Here is an 18,533-nt window from a genome sequence, read left to right on the forward strand (position 1 = left end):
TACTGGGAAAGTTACTAAGTGGTACGACGTGTACAGCAGACATTGGTCTGATTATGACCATTTTAAACGGGAATTCTTAAGAGCATTTGGCTCACAAAAGACGGACACTCAGTTATTGATGGAAATTGGTCAGTTGAGACCAGAATCTGGTGAATCGTCAATTGATTTCACTTTTAGAGTTCAACAAAAATATAGTGAGATGCGTAACCCACCCCCTGAATCGGAACAGGTTACGTGCATCCGTAATCACTTGCCTAGAAATCTTTCCACCTTAGTATTCTCTAGGTCAGTAAATACTTATGATGACCTCTTATCGGTATTACATGAGGCCACCGCGCTACTAGAAGAAAATAAACGCGCGTCTGAGCCATCCGATAAGTCGCATGCCAAAACAAAAGAAAAATCGCGATTCTCAGCAGTGCATTCGTTCCCGCGTACTCCAATTTTGGTTGATATGATGAATGATAAACAACCACTCGTTATCGAGGAAATTAGAGAAGGTGATGACGGCAAATTAATTGTTTGTGCATCGACAGCTACTGTCCAAACTCCTGAAAATAATTTCTCATCAAATAGATCTCCAAATAATCGAGTACGTTATTCCTACAACGCGAATAATAATGGCAACTCGAATGCCATATCGCGTACATTTAGTGAGGTAACTGCTGGTCGTAATTCCGACCATTACTTTTGTTTTAACTGCGGGCAAAATGGTCATCTATTTGAACAGTGCATTAATAACAGAGTAGATGTCTGTAATTACTGTTTCAAAATAGGACACGTAAGACAAAATTGTTTTAAATTAAATGCCGATTCATTTAGGTCCGGGTTTACGGCAAGTTCAAATTTACGTCCGTCAAACGTTCCCGTTCGGTCAAATATTAATTCAAATCATAATAATTTTAATAATAATGGCAACAATTATAACCTAAATCGTGGGCAACCAAATGTAAATAATTTTAATAGGGGAAACTCAAACCCAACTGTAAATAATTTTAAAAGAATTAATAATCGAAATAATCGTGGAAACCGTTCTAATCGTTTTGTTCGTAATAATAATAATGTTAATAATAATATTGATAATGTAAACAACCATTGTGTCGAGGTACAACCGACCAGTGCTGGCGAGATTAGTCGCACTGATCAGTCAAAAAACTAGCTTCGCCCTCCTATTCCCCGAGGAAAAAGGGCGTGAAAGCTAGAAAATCGTTAAAACAAATAAGAAGGGGAAATCGGAGCCCTAGTAGTTATCATTCACATCAGTTCTGGTTGAACAAACCAAATAAATTTAAAAGAATTTCAACAAATAATGAAAATTTTAATTCGGCACCAGACGGCGGCTTAGAGCGAACTGTCGGTCCAGTTGTAGATAGTGATATTGAAAATTTAATAGATTTAAGTTCGGAACCAGACGGCGGCTTGGTGCGTACTGTCGGTCAGAACGAACAAGTCAATTCAGATAATGTAATAAATTTTAGTTCGGAACCAGACGGCGGCTTGGTGCGTACTGTCGGTCAGATCGAACAATGTAATTCGAATAATTTAATAATTTTTAATTCGGAACCTGACGGCGGCTTAGAGCGTACTGTCGGTCCAGATAAAGAATTTAATTATGAAATTGAGAAAAATTTATTTTCGAGACCTGATGGCGGCTTAGAGCGTACTATCGGTCCGGTCGTGTCAACTAATGGTGAACTGATAGGTGATGTAGTATTAGAAAATCAAATAGCGAATATAGCGAGCTCCGTTTCAAATAATAATGACAATGAATTTGGGACTGAGGTCAATTTAATTGACCTGCGCAGCCCACTATCGTTTGAAAATAACTTAAATTATGTTACTGAAGATTTAATTTGCTTTGATAATGAAATTAGTAGTGGTAGTAATTTAGAAAATTTGGATGTTGAAGAAAATCCATTTACGCAGTTTTGCGATATATATGATAATACGAACGGTTTATCGATTTTTAATAATTTGTCTGTTGTAAATAATAAATTGTCCGTTTCAAATAATATTTATTCTATTTTAAATTCTGACGAAATTAATCACTGGGAAGGCTTGAGGGAAGAAGCACCGCCCATGGTTAATTTACCAATGTCTAATAATTTATTTGAAGAAATTTGTGCCGGTCTTGATCGTTCTGTTCTTTCGGTTGAAAATGATCCGAACGGAATACATCCGAAAATCTTAGAGACTTTAGAGGCTAGCGATTTTATTGTGTCAATTGGTTCAGACGAATCGGAAGAACCAAGTTTCGTAGACGTCCCCGGTATGCCATATTTATGTGGTCTGGAACCACTTGAGAGTGATGAGGAGACTGAAGAAGAGTGGGAGGATGAATTGGACCCAGGATTAGAACCTGAAGGTCCAGCTGTTAGTCATAGCTCTCCATCACCGTGTTCTTCGCCTTCGCGCGCGTCGTATCTTCCTGAGATACTCAGAGATAAAACATTACCTTCACGTATCGCCAATCGTATTGCATCTCGGACCAAATTTTATACGGGTACTGGTCCTGTTCCACCAACGATTACGGCTCGTATACCGGTGTCCATCTGGATATTCGGGGTGCAAGTGAACGGTATTATTGATACAGGAAGTGAAAGATCCTACATCAATCGGCGAGTGTATGACCAAATACGTGAGCTTAGCTCTGGTCAATTACAACAGGATGATACGAGCCGTCGGGGAGTTCTTCTCGCGAATCATACCCAATGTAAGACTATTGGGGGAGCTCCATTCATCATTCAAATCGGTACAATAGCAGGAGAGCAGTATTTGAGTGTCCTCGAGGACCTGAGTTATTCAGTAGTCCTAGGTATGGACTTTGCTCTTCAGTTTGGGATATTTATCGACTGCGCTACGAAAACTTGGCAATTCAAAGACACTAACGAAAGTCATCCATTCGAATTAATCAATTGTCGTGATAAACAAACTAGTTGTCAAACGTTGACTTCGGATCAACAGAAAGATTTTGATCTATTTTTAGAATCGGAAATGTCTAAGTTCGCGGAGTTACCGAACCAAGGTCTAACTGACCTCGTGCAGCATACGATCGTCCTATAACCGGGAATTAAACCCATTCAAATCCGTCCGTATCGGCGTAGTCCTGTTATTGCGGCGGAATTAAATAAACAAATAGACGAACTGCTCGAGAAAGGCTATATTAGGCCTAGTAACAGTTTCTGGTCGTGTTCTCCGGTAATGGTGACCAAAGCCTCGGGTGGTTGGCGTTTTTGCGTCGACTATCGACCAATCAACAAATATACTATTTTACCTGCGCACCCTCTTCCTAATATGCTACGTATTTTAAGTGCTTTACATAACGCGAAGTATATCACAACCATGGATCTCAAGGAAGCGTTCCATCAGGTTTTAATGTCACCGGAATCCATTCCTTATACTGCCTTCTCTGTCGAAGGTAGGGGGCAATTTGAATGGGTTCGTATGCCTTATGGTCTCGCGGGAGCACCATCAACGTTTCAAAAAGCCATGGATAAGCTTCGCGATAGGTTTATCGAGCAAGTACACAAGAGAAACTTGCCGAGTTCTTGGACTGAAAAAGTTTTTGCGTACCTGGACGATTGGGTAATTATTAGTGAGAATTACGATGAACATAAAGCTATTTTATCTCTTGTTTTTGAAATCTTTCGCGAGACTGGATTATTAATTAATCCAAGTAAATGTAAATTCGCGAGATCTGAGGTAAAATTTCTAGGCTTTATTGTTGATAGAGAGGGTCTAAGACCTGACCCGGAGAAAATAGCACCCATCGCGAATTTCCCTCGTCCAACGTCTCGTAAGCAAGTACGCAGTTTCTGCGGGCTTGTAAATTGGTACCATAGGCATTTACAAAATGTCGCGAAGGATCAAGGACCTCTAAATAAATTATGTAGTGTTAATACGGAATGGAAATGGGGTGAGGAGGAAGAAAAGGCTTTCCAAGATCTTAAACAAGCTCTTGTTAATGCCAAACCTTTGGCTGTACCACAGCCAAATCTACCTTATTATTTATATACTGACGCGAGTGATACGGGTCTAGGCGCGTTCTTGGTTCAAAAGGAACCACATACCGGAAAAGAGTTCCTTATAATATGTTTGAGTAGACCGTTACGAGGTGCCGAAACACGTTATACTACGACCGAGAAAGAGTGTTTGGCGGTTGTATGGGCCGTAAGAAAATTAAGATGTTATCTTGAAGGGTTTCCGTTTGTCGTAGTCACCGATCACGCTTCATTAAAATGGTTCCATACTTTAAAAAACCCGAACGGTAGGCTTGCCCGCTGGGCCATGGAACTCTTGGCCCACCAAATTACGATCGAACATCGTCGTGGAACCGAGAATGAAGGCCCGGATGCCTTGTCGCGTCTATACGAGGACCAGGAGCCTGTAGAGTGGTCCGAAGTCCTCGATGAGATTAAAACTAAAGGCGTAGATTTTGTTCATATTCAAGTTCGCTCGTGGTACGATATAAAGAAAGCTAATGTTAGAAAATATCCTGAGAATTTTGTTGATTGGCGTATAAATAGTGAAGATAGATTAGAATATTACAAACCTGATTATTTGAAAGAGTATATTGACGATCAAGATGCGTGGAAATCGGTTTTAACTGAGAGTGAGATCCCCGATATTTTAAAAGAAAACCACGATGTACCGGACGCGGGTCATTTGGGTCGCGATAAGATGTATCATCGGATACGTACACGCTACTATTGGCCTGGTATGTATCGCGATGTCGGCGAGTATGTTGAGAACTGTGAAACTTGTAAAAGGGTCAAATATAAACAGACCTCGTCTCAAGCGCCGATGCGCACGCGACAACCTATTGAACCCTGGGATATAGTCGCTGCCGATGTGACTGGCCCATTTCCGCGATCTAAAGCCGGTTATCAATACATTTTAATTGTACAAGACTTATACACGCGCTTCATTGAGGTCTTTAGACTTCGTAAGCAGACGGGACTGAATGTTAAGAAAAGTTTACGTCGTGTTTTCTCACGCTGGGGATACCCTTTATATTTAATCACAGATAACGGCAAAGAATTTATCAATCACGAGATCAAAGAGTACTTAAAAGAAACGGGAGTAAAATCAGTACCCACCGCGATCGCGCACCCTCAGAGTAACCCGGTTGAAAGAATTAACCGTACTCTGAAACCAATGATTCGGGCATTTATTTCGAAGGACCAGACGTCGTGGGATGAGCACTTAGGCGAATTCCAACTTGCTTACAATAGTAGTTATCATGCTTCGTTGCATATGTCGCCATACTATTTGGTTCATGGCAAGGAACCACGACTGTCGGGTAGGGTTACTAAACTCGAAATAGATGACTTGGATCTCGATGATACTTCGTGGCGTACTCGGGTTAATCGTCTCGATCAATTACGTCATAAAATCGAGGACGTAATGAGGAAAGAAAGTGAGAAGCAAGCCGTATATCACGATAAGGGACTTAAAGAACCACCCAAACTGCAAGTGGGTGATTCGGTATATTACCCAAATCGGAAATTGAGTAAGAAAGCCGATAAATATTCGTCTAGTTTGGCTAGTAAATTCTTAGGACCAGCCATTGTCAATAAAATCATTAGTCCTTTGGTCGTCGAGTTAAGATCAGAGACTGGGAAAAATTTGGGCAATCACTATGTTCCAGATTTAAAATTGCCCAGGCGCAGCCAAAGGCTGATGAAAACCGTTTAACTTTCTTTCAGCTTCCGAGCCCCAATCTCAAGTCTGGCGACGGGGAGTATAACCGGGCAGCATTGGTACGACGTGAGAGTGTGGCTCTCTCGCTGTCCTTGTTGGTTTTGGTCTTTCTCTCTCTCTCTCGTTACAGCCGGATTGCCGAGTTTGGCTGAGCTAGGCGTTAGACCACAGGGGATGATTCCACGCAGCAGGTGACCGTAAATTGGTCATGTGCGCATAATTAAGTAGGGGTCATCGGAGGTTGGGCCTAAGACGACTAGATAAAAGAGGCGATTCAAGGGCAGGCAATCAATTTAAGTTCAAGATTTTAATCGAGATTCAAGTCCAAGCGATGGACTCAAGTGGAAGCACTGACATACACAGCCTCGTTTACTAGTCGCTCGATTTCCTTATTGCAATAAAATTATAACTTAAAATTCTAAAATATATTTGTGCTCTTTCTATAAACTGGTTTATAAAACCCAAAATTACGTTAAGTTCGTTAAGTAAGTAATTGTGAGTGCCCAGCGTCAAGTCCTACATCAACAGTCAAGATCCAGAAGAGGAGGTCTAAGATGCAGCGGCGTCCAGTTCCTGCAGTACGTCCTACTGAATAAAATCCAGATAAGATTTATAATAAATTTATTTATATTTTCTCTCTTCAACGCGATTTAGCGTAAATAATTATTAGATTTTATTTTCCCGTGTTCATTAAGCTTGGTGCGTTAAATAAATTTATTTGTTGTCGCTGAACATTTATTATTTTATAAGTAAAGGGGAAATTTTGTACATATAATGGGAATTTGGTTAAATAAAATTTGTATATAATAATTAAATTAAGTCTGAAAGAAATTACTCTTCATCACCAGTGTCTTTAGAATAAGTTAAATTTCAGCCGCGTGTCCGGTCAAGACGAGTCGACCCATCCCTGAGATCTATTTCCCGCGTTCAGAACCAGCAATATAATAATTAAAATTCATATTTATAATTAATAATTAATTATTTAATCGGGAAATTTTGTAACTGTGGTTCGTGGCTACTGGACACGAAGTAGCCAGGGCCCACCGTTATAACACTTTAATGAATAATTAATAATACACAAACAGAGTACGACCAGTATGTATGGCAGTCGCGTACGATATGAAAGAGATACTAATGAGTAAAGAAGAATATTAACCGTTGTAAATGCACAGTATTAGATATTTAGCTACTTAGTGTGTCTTGCTGTTGTTCCTCTAACAGATATCATCAACATATCTTCTGTGTGTGAGTGGAGTGATCGCAAGTGGAAATTGATGTCCTTCGTCTTCATTCAGTTGAAGTAGAGCACAAACAGCCAAACATGGAGCTGGTCGAGTCCCGGGGGCAACCATGGTGAGTTTGTATGGAGTTATTTGGCCTTTTTCGTTGAACCAGAATCATTGTTGAAGTCGTTAATCGCGTTCGTTGGCCAAAACCTGCCTAAACATCTCCGTGATGTTGTTTTCAAGATGAGTTTATGAGTACGAACTCCTAGAAGTACGAAGATATCAAGTTGCAGTTTTGGACTAAGATGTAAGACTCCATGATGGGGGCGATAGTAGGCTGGTTCGATTGTTGCTGATTGAGTTGATTCCACCATGTGGTTAAGTTCTTTGTATTCCTTTAAAGAATCAAGGTAGAGTGCGTCGAGACGATCGCAATGGTTTAGACGACGCTTGAAATCAAAGAGACAGCTGAATGCTGCTTATGTGTTACCTACTATCTGGTCATAAAGTATTGACACAAAATTTGAAACATGAATAACTTGTGTTCAAACAATCGCATTAAAACGTGAAATATATAGATCAGTAGATTGAAGTCTCTTCTACTCCTATCCAAAAATTCATAAACCTATAAAATTTTTTATCTGATATCTCAACAATTGAAGATCGAAACACGTGGTTCTTGGGGGATATAAATTCACGCACCAGTTTTGATTATTTTTAACTTTGTAAATAATTGTTCTGTTGTTTCGCCGATTTTTTTGGTGTATAGTAAATCGTTTCCCAATGAAATTTATGGTGAAAAAAATTTTTTGCTCTATAAATTATTGCTATAATTTATCGTCACAGACTATCTTGGGAATTAATTAAGATACGAATTTGATTAAAATTTGTATTTACACAAAACGCGATACTGAATATTTTACGTGAGCGATGACTGATACCGATCGCGATTTGTGTGAATCATAAGCTTTTTTAATTTTCATGCAGGTGTTCATGACCGCAGTTAACCCGTAGAGCTCACCATAATTATCCAATGTCACAATTTCTGTTAAAGGCGTCCAACTCATAAAAATTTGGTTTCTATACCTGTGAGACTCATAGTTTTTACTTTTTTCGTTTGTTTACCAAAGGCGCAGATTTATTTCGAAAATTTTTCAAAGTATTGGCTAAATTTTCTGACCACAGTTCTTTTAATGGACAATACAACGAAATACAGTTTCCCTGGTATATTTCTGTCAGTACGCCCATGGACTACGTATCATTTTCAAAAGGCTTTCATGATGTTTTTGCAGAAACACCCTGCATGTAAATTTTGTCTTGCAGGTATCAGGTTGATGATTTCTGAAGTAATTTGAGCACAGCCGTTTGTTGACGATGACTTGAGCACGTCGTAAAACAGGCTAATATAGTGGCGGTAAAGAAACTTGGCAACGGCGAAGTTTGAAAAGGACTCGGACATTTACTCGCATCGGGCGGCGGAGCACCGCTTTCTCATACTCGGTACCGAATATTAAAAGTTAGAAATATTTTTCAAGTTTTTTTTTGCTTGAAAATAGTGTTAAAATTATCAAAATAGTTAAAAGAAGGAGTTAAATTTCTTTCAAATCCACTAATTCAAGCAGCTCTGAGGAAAAAAATAAAATGTAAAAAGGTGACGTCACGCTCATTACGCGACCGATGGAGGGTTAAGTACAAGTGTGACAGGAAGAGGCACAAGGCACCTGAGTGTATAACAGCGACGATACAGCAACCAAATCCTAAGAATTATTAGAATACAAATATAAGCAGTGTACGCAAGCAAGCGATGACACGTTTGCACTTCATCATATCAAACGCAATAAAGCCATGACCGCTTATCAGCCACATATACTCGATAGTGGATGTACTACTCACTTATGTGGTGATAAGAAGTTGTTTAAGTCATTAAATGAGATCACTAGTGGTGTTATCAACTTAGCTAGCCAGGCAAACAGCCTAATCAAAGGAAAAAGTACTGTCAATTTAGTAATCAACGACGGGCATAATCGCAGGACTGTAGATTTTCCAAATACCTTGTTTGTACCTGAGCTAAGATCAAAGCTAGTTTCAGCTGCCCAGATCACCAACCATGTTCACTAAGTTTTGTTTCGAAGTGATTCAGCCATAATAACAGGTGTAGATGGAAATGTGATACTAACAGCTGAAAGACGTGGCAATTCGTTTTACTTACTTGAATAAAATGCAGGAGCTGATATTGCTGATGGTGATTGATTCAGAAGTCGTGAAATGACATTGTCGACTAGATCATTTAAACGCCAGAGATTTAGCCCGAGTTGTCAGTCAGACCATGAAGTTTAAAATTATATCTGTAAAGCTAAAGTCCTTGTCTCAATGTGAAGTCTGTTTACGCGGAAAAATGACAAGATTGCCATTTCCAACGAGTGAGCAAAAAAGCAAAGATGTCCTTGAAATAATACATCCTGATATCGTTGGATCGTTTAGGAATCAATCAGCAAGTGGTGCCAAGTACCTGTTACGTTTGTGGGCAATCAGTCAAAGTGGTGTGAGGTCTCCTTTCTCAGGCAAAAGAGTGGCACATTGGACGCGCTAAAAATGTATCAGACTCATGTAGAGTGTGCGACCGGAAAGAAAATTGAGTGTCTTTAAAGTGACAAAGGTTAAGAGTACTGCAACACCTAAGTAGACACATTCCTACACATTTTCTCTAGTGGCCCGGATGAAGTCAATGAGACTCTTAACATATTAAAAGCTATATCTGTATCAGCTGAACTTGGTCTAAAATCTAAACAATTTGATGTTGTTGCCGCATATCTAAACGGTAAACTGGATGGGATTGTATACATAAGGATTTGCGAGGTGTTTTTGCAAACACTAGAGAAAATTATTAAAATGCTCAAACTTCTGAGGACATCAAGGTTGAAGCTACTAGGATGCTGGAATGCTAAAGAGAGATGGGAATGCTTATAAATTGAACGAAGCGCTGTACAGTCTGAAGCAGGCAGGACGGCAATGGCATGCCAGATTATCAAGAGAACTAAAAGGAATCGGGTTACAACCTGGGGGCGCTGAAATCTGTCTATATCATGCCATGAAAGGACGAGAAATTTTGTTATTGAAAGTTTATATAGATGATTTTTTGGTTGCATCTTCAGACATCGAATGGGTCGAAGAGGTAAAATGTAAACTTTAGGAAGAATTTGAAATCAAAGACTTGGGACCAGCCAAGCATTGCTTCGGGTTGGAAATCAACCAATTGGGGAAGTATGTATCAATCACTCAAACGACATACATTATAAATTTGCTCGATAAGTACAAAATTAATGATTTTAGCCTAGTGTTCACATCTTCTAAATTACAAGGAAAGATAATGATGATTCTGATGGAAGCAATACTGTTGATGATCGTCCCTACAGAGAACTCATCGGAGAGCTAATGTATCTGGTTGCGGGCGCACGACCTGACATCGCAAACACTGTGTCCAGATTGGCTCAGTTCGTCAATGAGACAAGACGACAGCATTGGATTGGAGCCTATCGTGTTCAAAGATATTTGGCTGGGATAAGAGATCCCTCGGGTTGATACATACCAAAACAAGTTTACTTTGCATGGATATTGCGATGCTGACTGGGGAGGATGTATTGAGGATAGACTTATAAGGATGGGCCCTGGTTATTCCGTGTCCAATATCCACGAACCACAGTTAATGAATTTTTCCGAATAAATTAAATTAATTTATAGTAAATTATTGAATATAAATATCAATTAAAGATTGTTCTATTGCTGGTTCGGAAAATGGGAAAATAGATCTCAGGATATAGGTAGACTCGTTCTGACTGAACACGCGGCTGAAATAGAACTTACTCTAATTGACGCTGGCGATAGGAAAATTTACACAAAGAGACTCAATTAATTCATATATAATAAATTTTATTTAACCGAATTCCCCAAATATATATTCATAGAAATTTCCCCTTTTATTAATTTTATTTATTACTTTATTAATTAAGATTTAGCGTCCAGCATTAAATTAATTTATTATTAGAATGCACAAAGAATTATTGGACGTGGGGAATAAAATTTCTAATTAATTACAATTAATACTACGCTGAAGAGAGAGAAAAGATTTGTGAATAATTTTTCGAAACTTATCTGGTCGCACGTGGGCTTACTGGTGATATCGGTCTGCGATTGGTTGCGGGCTTCTTGGACTCGACGTCGATCCTCTTCGTGAATCCTCGAGGACAGACGTTGTACACCAAACCACTCACTTAATAACCAAATTTGGTTTTCTTTAACCAGGTGAACGAGTCACAAAATCACCTTATTTAATTCTTTCGAATGAAACAAATATCACTTATAATAAAATGAATAATTTAGTTTAATATATAAGAAAAGTCTTAATAAATAAAATTATTCAGGTAATAGACTGACCGAAATAGAATTGGACTAATGATTGTTGGACTAAATGACTATATATAACAAACTTATCGTTAGGCCGACTCAAATAAATTGTTATAAGTTCTGGTGCTAGAGTAGAGACCTCGCTGAGCGTTCTCAGTCCACTCTAGGTGATGGCCAGGACCTAAGGCCTTAAACAAGTGTTTGCTGGCCCTTTTATATGATAATTTTTGGAGGGGTGGAACTACCCCACTATCGTCTAAGTTCGAATAGAATTTAATCTAGGTGGCCTCTGACATGGCTCCGAATGACTGAGGAGTGTAGATTAACTTACAAATTATTCTAGTAGATGGCCGTAAAGTCAGTTAGATTTTGCGCTCGATTTTCAAGTCGTAAAATCAGAAACGCACGTCTACAGACTATCATTCTCTTGGTACGTTTTCATCCTTGCAGGGGCCACTGTGAGTTGGAAATCCCACAATCATTGCACGGTTGCTCTATCATCTATTGAATCGGAGTACGTGAGTTTATCAAAGGCTGTCAAGGAGGCTATCTACATCAGGGGACTGTTGAGAGATATCGAGCTATAAGAATACTCACATACAAAACTATTAATTGATAACCGTGGTTCAGAGCAGTTAGCGTCAAATTCAGTTTATCATGCATAAACGAAGCTTTTGAAATTCGGCATCACTACGTCAGAGAAACTGTGGAAAACAAGCTAGTCAGTTTGAGTCATGTTCCTAAAAAAGAAATGATCGCCGATGTTCTCACGAAGGCATTAACAAGAGTGCAGCACAAAAATTGTGTCAGAGGACTTGGACTTGCAACACACAAGGACGTGTGTCTTGAGGGGGTGTGTTATCAGGACAACAGCAAGACACACTTAGTAGCTAAATATCTAATACTGCACATGTATAACTCATATTCTTCTTTACTCATCAGTATCTCTTACTTTTTATATTACACGCACTTGTCATACATACTGGTCGTACTCTATTTGTGTATTGTTAATTATTCATTAAAGTGTATTATATAATTATTACATCTGCATTATTCTCTCCCAATTATCTCTCTCAGCGTTGTAAACTCTAAACAATATCTTTGGTGGGGCTGATGACTAGAACTGATTTCAAAAAGTTGCCGATCAACTAGAAGCACTCTGCAAAGCGGTCGAATTCTCCCTTGCTAAATGGGCAAGCAATCATCACAAATTACAACATCTCAATCATGTGGAAGCGATCAAGATCATAAGTTTGAGGATACAGACTCCAGCACCAAGATTTTGGGCATATACGGGTCCTTACACTCAGATCAGTTACATTTTTCATAATCACTAACATGGTCTACCCAAAAATTCACCAAAAGGATCACTCTATCAGAGATTGCTCAAATATTTGACCCTCTTGGATTCCTTGCACCACTCATTATTTGAACCAAAGTATTGATGCAGGAGCTTTGGCTTGAAAAACGCAACTGGGATACTCCATTGGCTGCCGAACATCGGTAAAAATAGAGAAATTTTAAGAATGAACTCAAGCTCATGTCGAAAATCAAAATTCCAAGATGGATCTACTCGTCCACGTTTTCGAACACCGAGATACATGGATTCTCGGATACCTCGCAACTGGCAATGGCAGCTGCCGTGTTCGTCAAAGTCCACACACCTGCTCATGGAGTCAGAGTTACGCTGCCCTGCTTGAAAACCAAGGTAGCTCTGTGGAAACAATTAACGATACCAAGGTTGGAACTCACCGCAGCTCACATGATGATTAAACTCATTAAACACTGCCAGAGTACTCAAAATCTCACTCAATCGCCAACATACTTGTGGACGGACTTAACGATCACACTCACATGGATCAAATCTCACCTATCTCGCTGGAAGAAGTTCGTCTGGAATAAGGTGTCACAAGTTCAAAATCTAGTTCCATATGGCCACTGGAATTATATTCCGAGCACACAAAATCCAGCAGACTGCACAACACGAGGGTTAACACCTACTCAACTCTGTGATCATCAATTGTAGTGGACCGGCCCCCGAGCTGCTCTGTCTTCTGATTTTGCTTGAATAATCAGAGCACCTAAAGGCTCGAAAAGTAGGAAATCCATCAGGGACTGAATAAGTGGATAATAGCTTGCTCGAAACCTGAAAGATAACAAGTGGAGGAAACCCTTCTTAGGGTATGGGGAGAAGTTGCGTCTCACCATTTATCTTGACGCAACTTGTTGACCAGCGCAGGGGGACTGGTATCACGGGGGGCCTTTCCAAGCCCACTTAGACCAGAGTCTCTTTATTTCATGAGATGGTAGTACTGTCTGGCCCAAGAGAGGTATGGACTCGTGGTGGCCACTGTTAGATACCACGCGCATTGAGGATTTTTGGTTATACATCCGTTTAATGTCCACATCAGTCGTCACTTGATTATATTTTTCGGCTGAGTGTTACCTGGGCTGAAAGATGGAGATGACCCCGTAACGCATGTATGCCCAAAAGACTTAGATAATGGCCTCCCATGAAACAGAGATAGACTTCAGTCCCGTCACATTAATTAATTGTACTGGACCGGATTACCATGGTTGCTCAAGAGTTCAATGTCCTGGCCTAAGTGTGTATAAATCGATGATATAGCTCAATTAAAAGAACGGCCTGTACTAGCTCTCTTCTCATCGACTTTATCCACGAAATTAAGGTAGCCAATTATGGAATACTGCTACTACACGTGTTACGAGCTACTGCAATTTACTTTGACTTCGTGACATGATCAAAGAATCGCCGAACTCATCACTCAAGAATCCAATTACTTCTGACGAGGTATCTTATGCACTCAGCTTCTGTATCGAAGAAACTCAACGTATTTATTTTGCAAACGAGATCAACATATACTCCAAGCACGCACCATGGCCAAATAGTCATCCATTTACTCGGTTAGTTGTATTTATTGACACCGACAGCATTATTTGAGTGGGTGAACGATTGGGAAATTCTCCGAATCAAGACCAAAGTAAGCATCCTGCTATTTTACCACGAAATGCGGCACTCACCAAGCTTATCATCTCTGATGCTTATCAGTGTAGCATGCATAGTTGTACTCAACTTACACTCGCAATCATACGACAAAAGAAATGGATCATTGGCGGCAAACAACCAGTACACTCAAGTATAATCAAATGCGCACAACATCGTGCCGATAGAGCTCAACAACTCATGGGCTAGCTACCAAGAGTCATTCCATCATCGGCATTCACACACACTGGAGTCGACTATGCTGGTACGATCTTACTTCAGAATTGGAGATGCAGAGGTGCAAAAACATACAAGGGCTGGATTTATGTTTTTGTCTGTCTCTTTACTTCAACAACACATCTAGAGGTAGTTAGTGACTACACCTCTAGTTGGTTCATCGCAGCACTCCGTAGATTCGCCTGCTCAAGAGGTGTCTGCACAGCACTCTATAGCGACTGTGGAAGGACTTTGAAAGGAGCTGAGAATGACATCATCCGTCTATCCACTCAAGGAACTCAAGAATCAAGGAATATACTAAATCATATTACTGTGAACAGTATTACTTGGCATTTCAATCCACCAACGTATGGATGCAAAGTAGAAAGCTGCCGTTAAAGAAGTATCTTCATTCACATTTGAAAAATTTACGGCCTTTCTTACGCAGATTGAAGCTATCCTGAACTCAAGATCATTGGAGCCAACAACAGATGATCCAGATAATATTGACGCACTCACTCCTGGTCACTTTAATTGGACGATCACTCAACATAATTCCTAAACCTGCACTCATCGATACCAACAATTCTCGATCGTCCAAATGACAATTTCTACAACAACATTCTTAACAGTTCTGGAATCATTGGTCTACAAGCTATATTTAAAAACAGCTGGCAATCACCAAGTGACAACGTCCAACTGATCGAAATCAAGTAGGGACACTTGTGCTACTCACTGACGGAAGGTTTCCACCAACCATGTGACCTCTCGTTCGTCTCATCGCCCTCCACCCTGGAAAAAACGGATTGACCAGGGTTGCTACACTTAAAATTCTGAACTCTACACTCATTCGTCCGATCACGAAACTCGCACTCTTACCAGTGGGACCAGAGCCTCAAGAAGACAACGAATAACTCACCTGGTCCATCGGCACGCTCACCACGAAAAATCATGTACTCAAGAATTCATCAATTATCAACTCTGTTGCTGATGACGAGCGAAATGTTGCGTAGTTACCAACTGCGGAATTCAAACGCAGTTGTAATTACAACAATTAGAGGCAGCAATTATTGGGTTTATTAGCCACAGTATTCGAACTCGAGCATGTACAGTGCGACGCATGCGCATTATATTTTTCCTGCCCCGTGGCAAAAAGACCGACGCCATTGTCGTTCGTTTCGTACAATTCAAATTAAAAACACGTGCTCTTAGTAATTAATTTATTTTGGGCTTATCTCGAGAAAATAATGGAAAATAATAATTTAATGAATTCAAGAACTCATCAAGCTCTAAAAATATATAACTATTGATATATTTCCCATATCAGGAGTTTAGTAATTAATTAAATAAAGGAATCATGGAATTCAACGCTCACGAGATCCAACGGATCATTTCTATGAGGCAAAAATAAAGCACTTATTTCACGCAATTAAATTGCTGAAATATACATAAGATTTTTTTCACATTTCAATATTTATTTCGCCAGATCCAAATATACGATATCTTTGGCTTAAATAAATCTTAGTTGGCTCTAATAAATTTTTTTTCAGTGCAATATACACTCTACGGTATTCGGTAGTATAAGTACTAAACTGAACATTTGCTCATTTTGGTATACTAGGAAACACATGCAGACAAATACATGCGCATAATTTGTAACGTTTAACGCTCCATGTATAATGCATGATACATGACGCATCACTAAAATGTTTTATAGCACGGCTAAAATTACACTTCAAATAATTATAATATTTTCAGGTATCGTTGAAGGGAATGCTGTTACAAGCTAAACAATTCCTTGGGTTTTGGCGATTGAGCAAATTAGATGGTATAGTCTGGATGGTGACACTCGTAACAGTAATAATAGTTGGTATAGACTTTGGACTTCTTATCGGCTTAATAACGTCAATAGGAACTATTTTATTATTAAGTATGAAATCTTATACGTGTTTACTTGGTCAGATTCCAAACACTGAGTTATATTTGGACATTAGTAAATACAGAGATGTAAGTTTTCTTCTTTAACCGTTTGTGTATAAAAATTTCTTTTGTAATAAATAAATGAATGATTTTTTCAGGCTACTGAATTACCAGGAATCAAAATATTTCATTATCGTGGAGGTTTAAATTTCGCCAATAGAAATTATTTTAAATCAAAAATTTTCAAGCATGCCAATATAAATCCACAAAAAGAATTTAAATCAAGAAAAAAGGAAGCAAAAAATAAATCTCCGTGTCAAAATGATTTGAATCTACAAAATAACCAAAACTTACGGTGTATTGTGATCGACTTCAGTGCATTAACGTACATTGATCCTAGTGGTATAGCAATTTTACACGCAGTTTATGACGAATTTTCTTCAATTGGTGTTTTAGTATGTTTAGCTGGATGTTCAGGACCAATTTTTGAAAGTATATCTAAGTATGATCAATACGTGTCGGCAAAACCAAAGTTGATTATTTTTATGACAATTAATGATGCAATAACTTATGCATGTGATAAATTTATATGTAATGTGTAATCGTAGGTTTGATTTGATTTGATTTTTTCGAATATTCATTTAATTTTTCTCTATGAAAAGAAATTGAACAAAATAGTATAAAATCTTCAAGTTTACACATGAAACGCTCATAAAGTATATCATTATATGATATATTAATAAAACAGTAGAATGTTATACATATTGGAATGAGAATTTTCCCACCTTTTCATTCGATTTCATTGGTTTATTCTATAATCTTAATTAAAGCGTTTTTTTCCCGCTTTTGACAATAAAATAGAATCAACTTATGCGAAATGAAAAATTACATTAACGGAATCTGGTGTAGGTGTGGTATCTTAACAAATAAAAATTATTACACTGAAATGGAAGAGATAATAAACTAGGCTTTATTTACACTTTTTAAACTTATCGTTAATGACAAAAAATATTTAAGCAAATGCAACTCTTGAATTAATTATAAAAGTAATAGCGCATGTGTCTAGGAAAATTCATGTATAAAAGTTGTGATGCGTTGTCCCAGCAAATGCATTGAAGAGCACGCTGCGATTAAATCCTTTCACCACCAATGGAAAATAAGATTTATTCGATTATGATGAAAATAAATTTTTTTATAAAAGCTTAAGTTATAACTTCTGCTGTTGTGGAATTTAAATTATACTTTACCGTGCATATTTTTGAAAATAAAGTTTTAAAAAGAAACAAATTCCGTCAGAATCTTGTGTACGGGTTAGATATTGACACTTTTCCTTGAATTATACCGTAATTTGAAGATTAGATGGGATTGAAAAAAACAAAAAATGAGCTTTTTCAAGCATGCAGGTGTTATGTTCTGGCTCTAAATAAATTTAAATAAAAATTTTAGAAAATTTTTTTTTTTAAGTCTCGATTTATTCATTCGCCACGATGGGCGAATGAACGGTTCGACACTTCTTAGAATCATAAATGAATAATAAATTAATAAATCGTTACTTTGTTGGCAAAATTACTTATTTTCACCGCCAACAATGTAACGGAAATCTCTTCCCGGGGAAAAAGGTTCAGATCCGGCCACATATAATTATATCTGATCAGATATAATTATATGTGGTCAGATCTGAACCTCTATCCGCGAGGATCCCGATAAAAAAAAATATTAAATTGCGAAAAAAAAATAAGATGATTTCAATTCCATCCAAAATCTGATCTGATATATTAGGAACGTTACTTAAAGGAATTATAAATGATTATAATTATTGAAAAAATCCCAGTGACTGCTGGGCTCGAACCTGCATCCTTCCGATTCAAAGTCTTTGATGCTATCCACTGCGCTGACCCACGTATGTGATCGCGTGAGTGTTAATAACTAGATATGAACAATTTTCAATAATAATATAATGTATACATGATTAAATCTGAGCAGATATAATAAGATCTGCTTATGTTAAGTATTGTATTTAGTTTTGATGTAGTTATATCTGATCAGATCTTCCGAGATATACG

At 38.3% G+C, this 18,533-nt stretch overlaps 1 protein-coding gene across 1 annotated transcript in view; it reads left to right on the forward strand.

Annotated features, from left to right (window-relative positions):
- The window catches only part of LOC103572945 (testis anion transporter 1), a 64,685-nt gene extending 47,268 nt beyond the window's left edge, over positions 1-17,417 (forward strand). The window contains exons 2-3 of the mRNA XM_053739425.1: positions 16,309-16,557; positions 16,629-17,417. Coding sequence (XP_053595400.1) covers positions 16,324-16,557; positions 16,629-17,072 — 678 coding nt within the window. The 5' untranslated portion in view covers positions 16,309-16,323 and the 3' untranslated portion in view covers positions 17,073-17,417. The remainder of the gene's footprint in view (positions 1-16,308; positions 16,558-16,628) is intronic.
- Positions 17,418-18,533: the final 1,116 nt, after the last annotated feature.

The sequence above is a fragment of the Microplitis demolitor genome, chromosome 5 (assembly GCF_026212275.2).
Source record: "Microplitis demolitor isolate Queensland-Clemson2020A chromosome 5, iyMicDemo2.1a, whole genome shotgun sequence".
Classification (NCBI taxonomy): Eukaryota; Metazoa; Arthropoda; class Insecta; order Hymenoptera; family Braconidae; genus Microplitis; species Microplitis demolitor.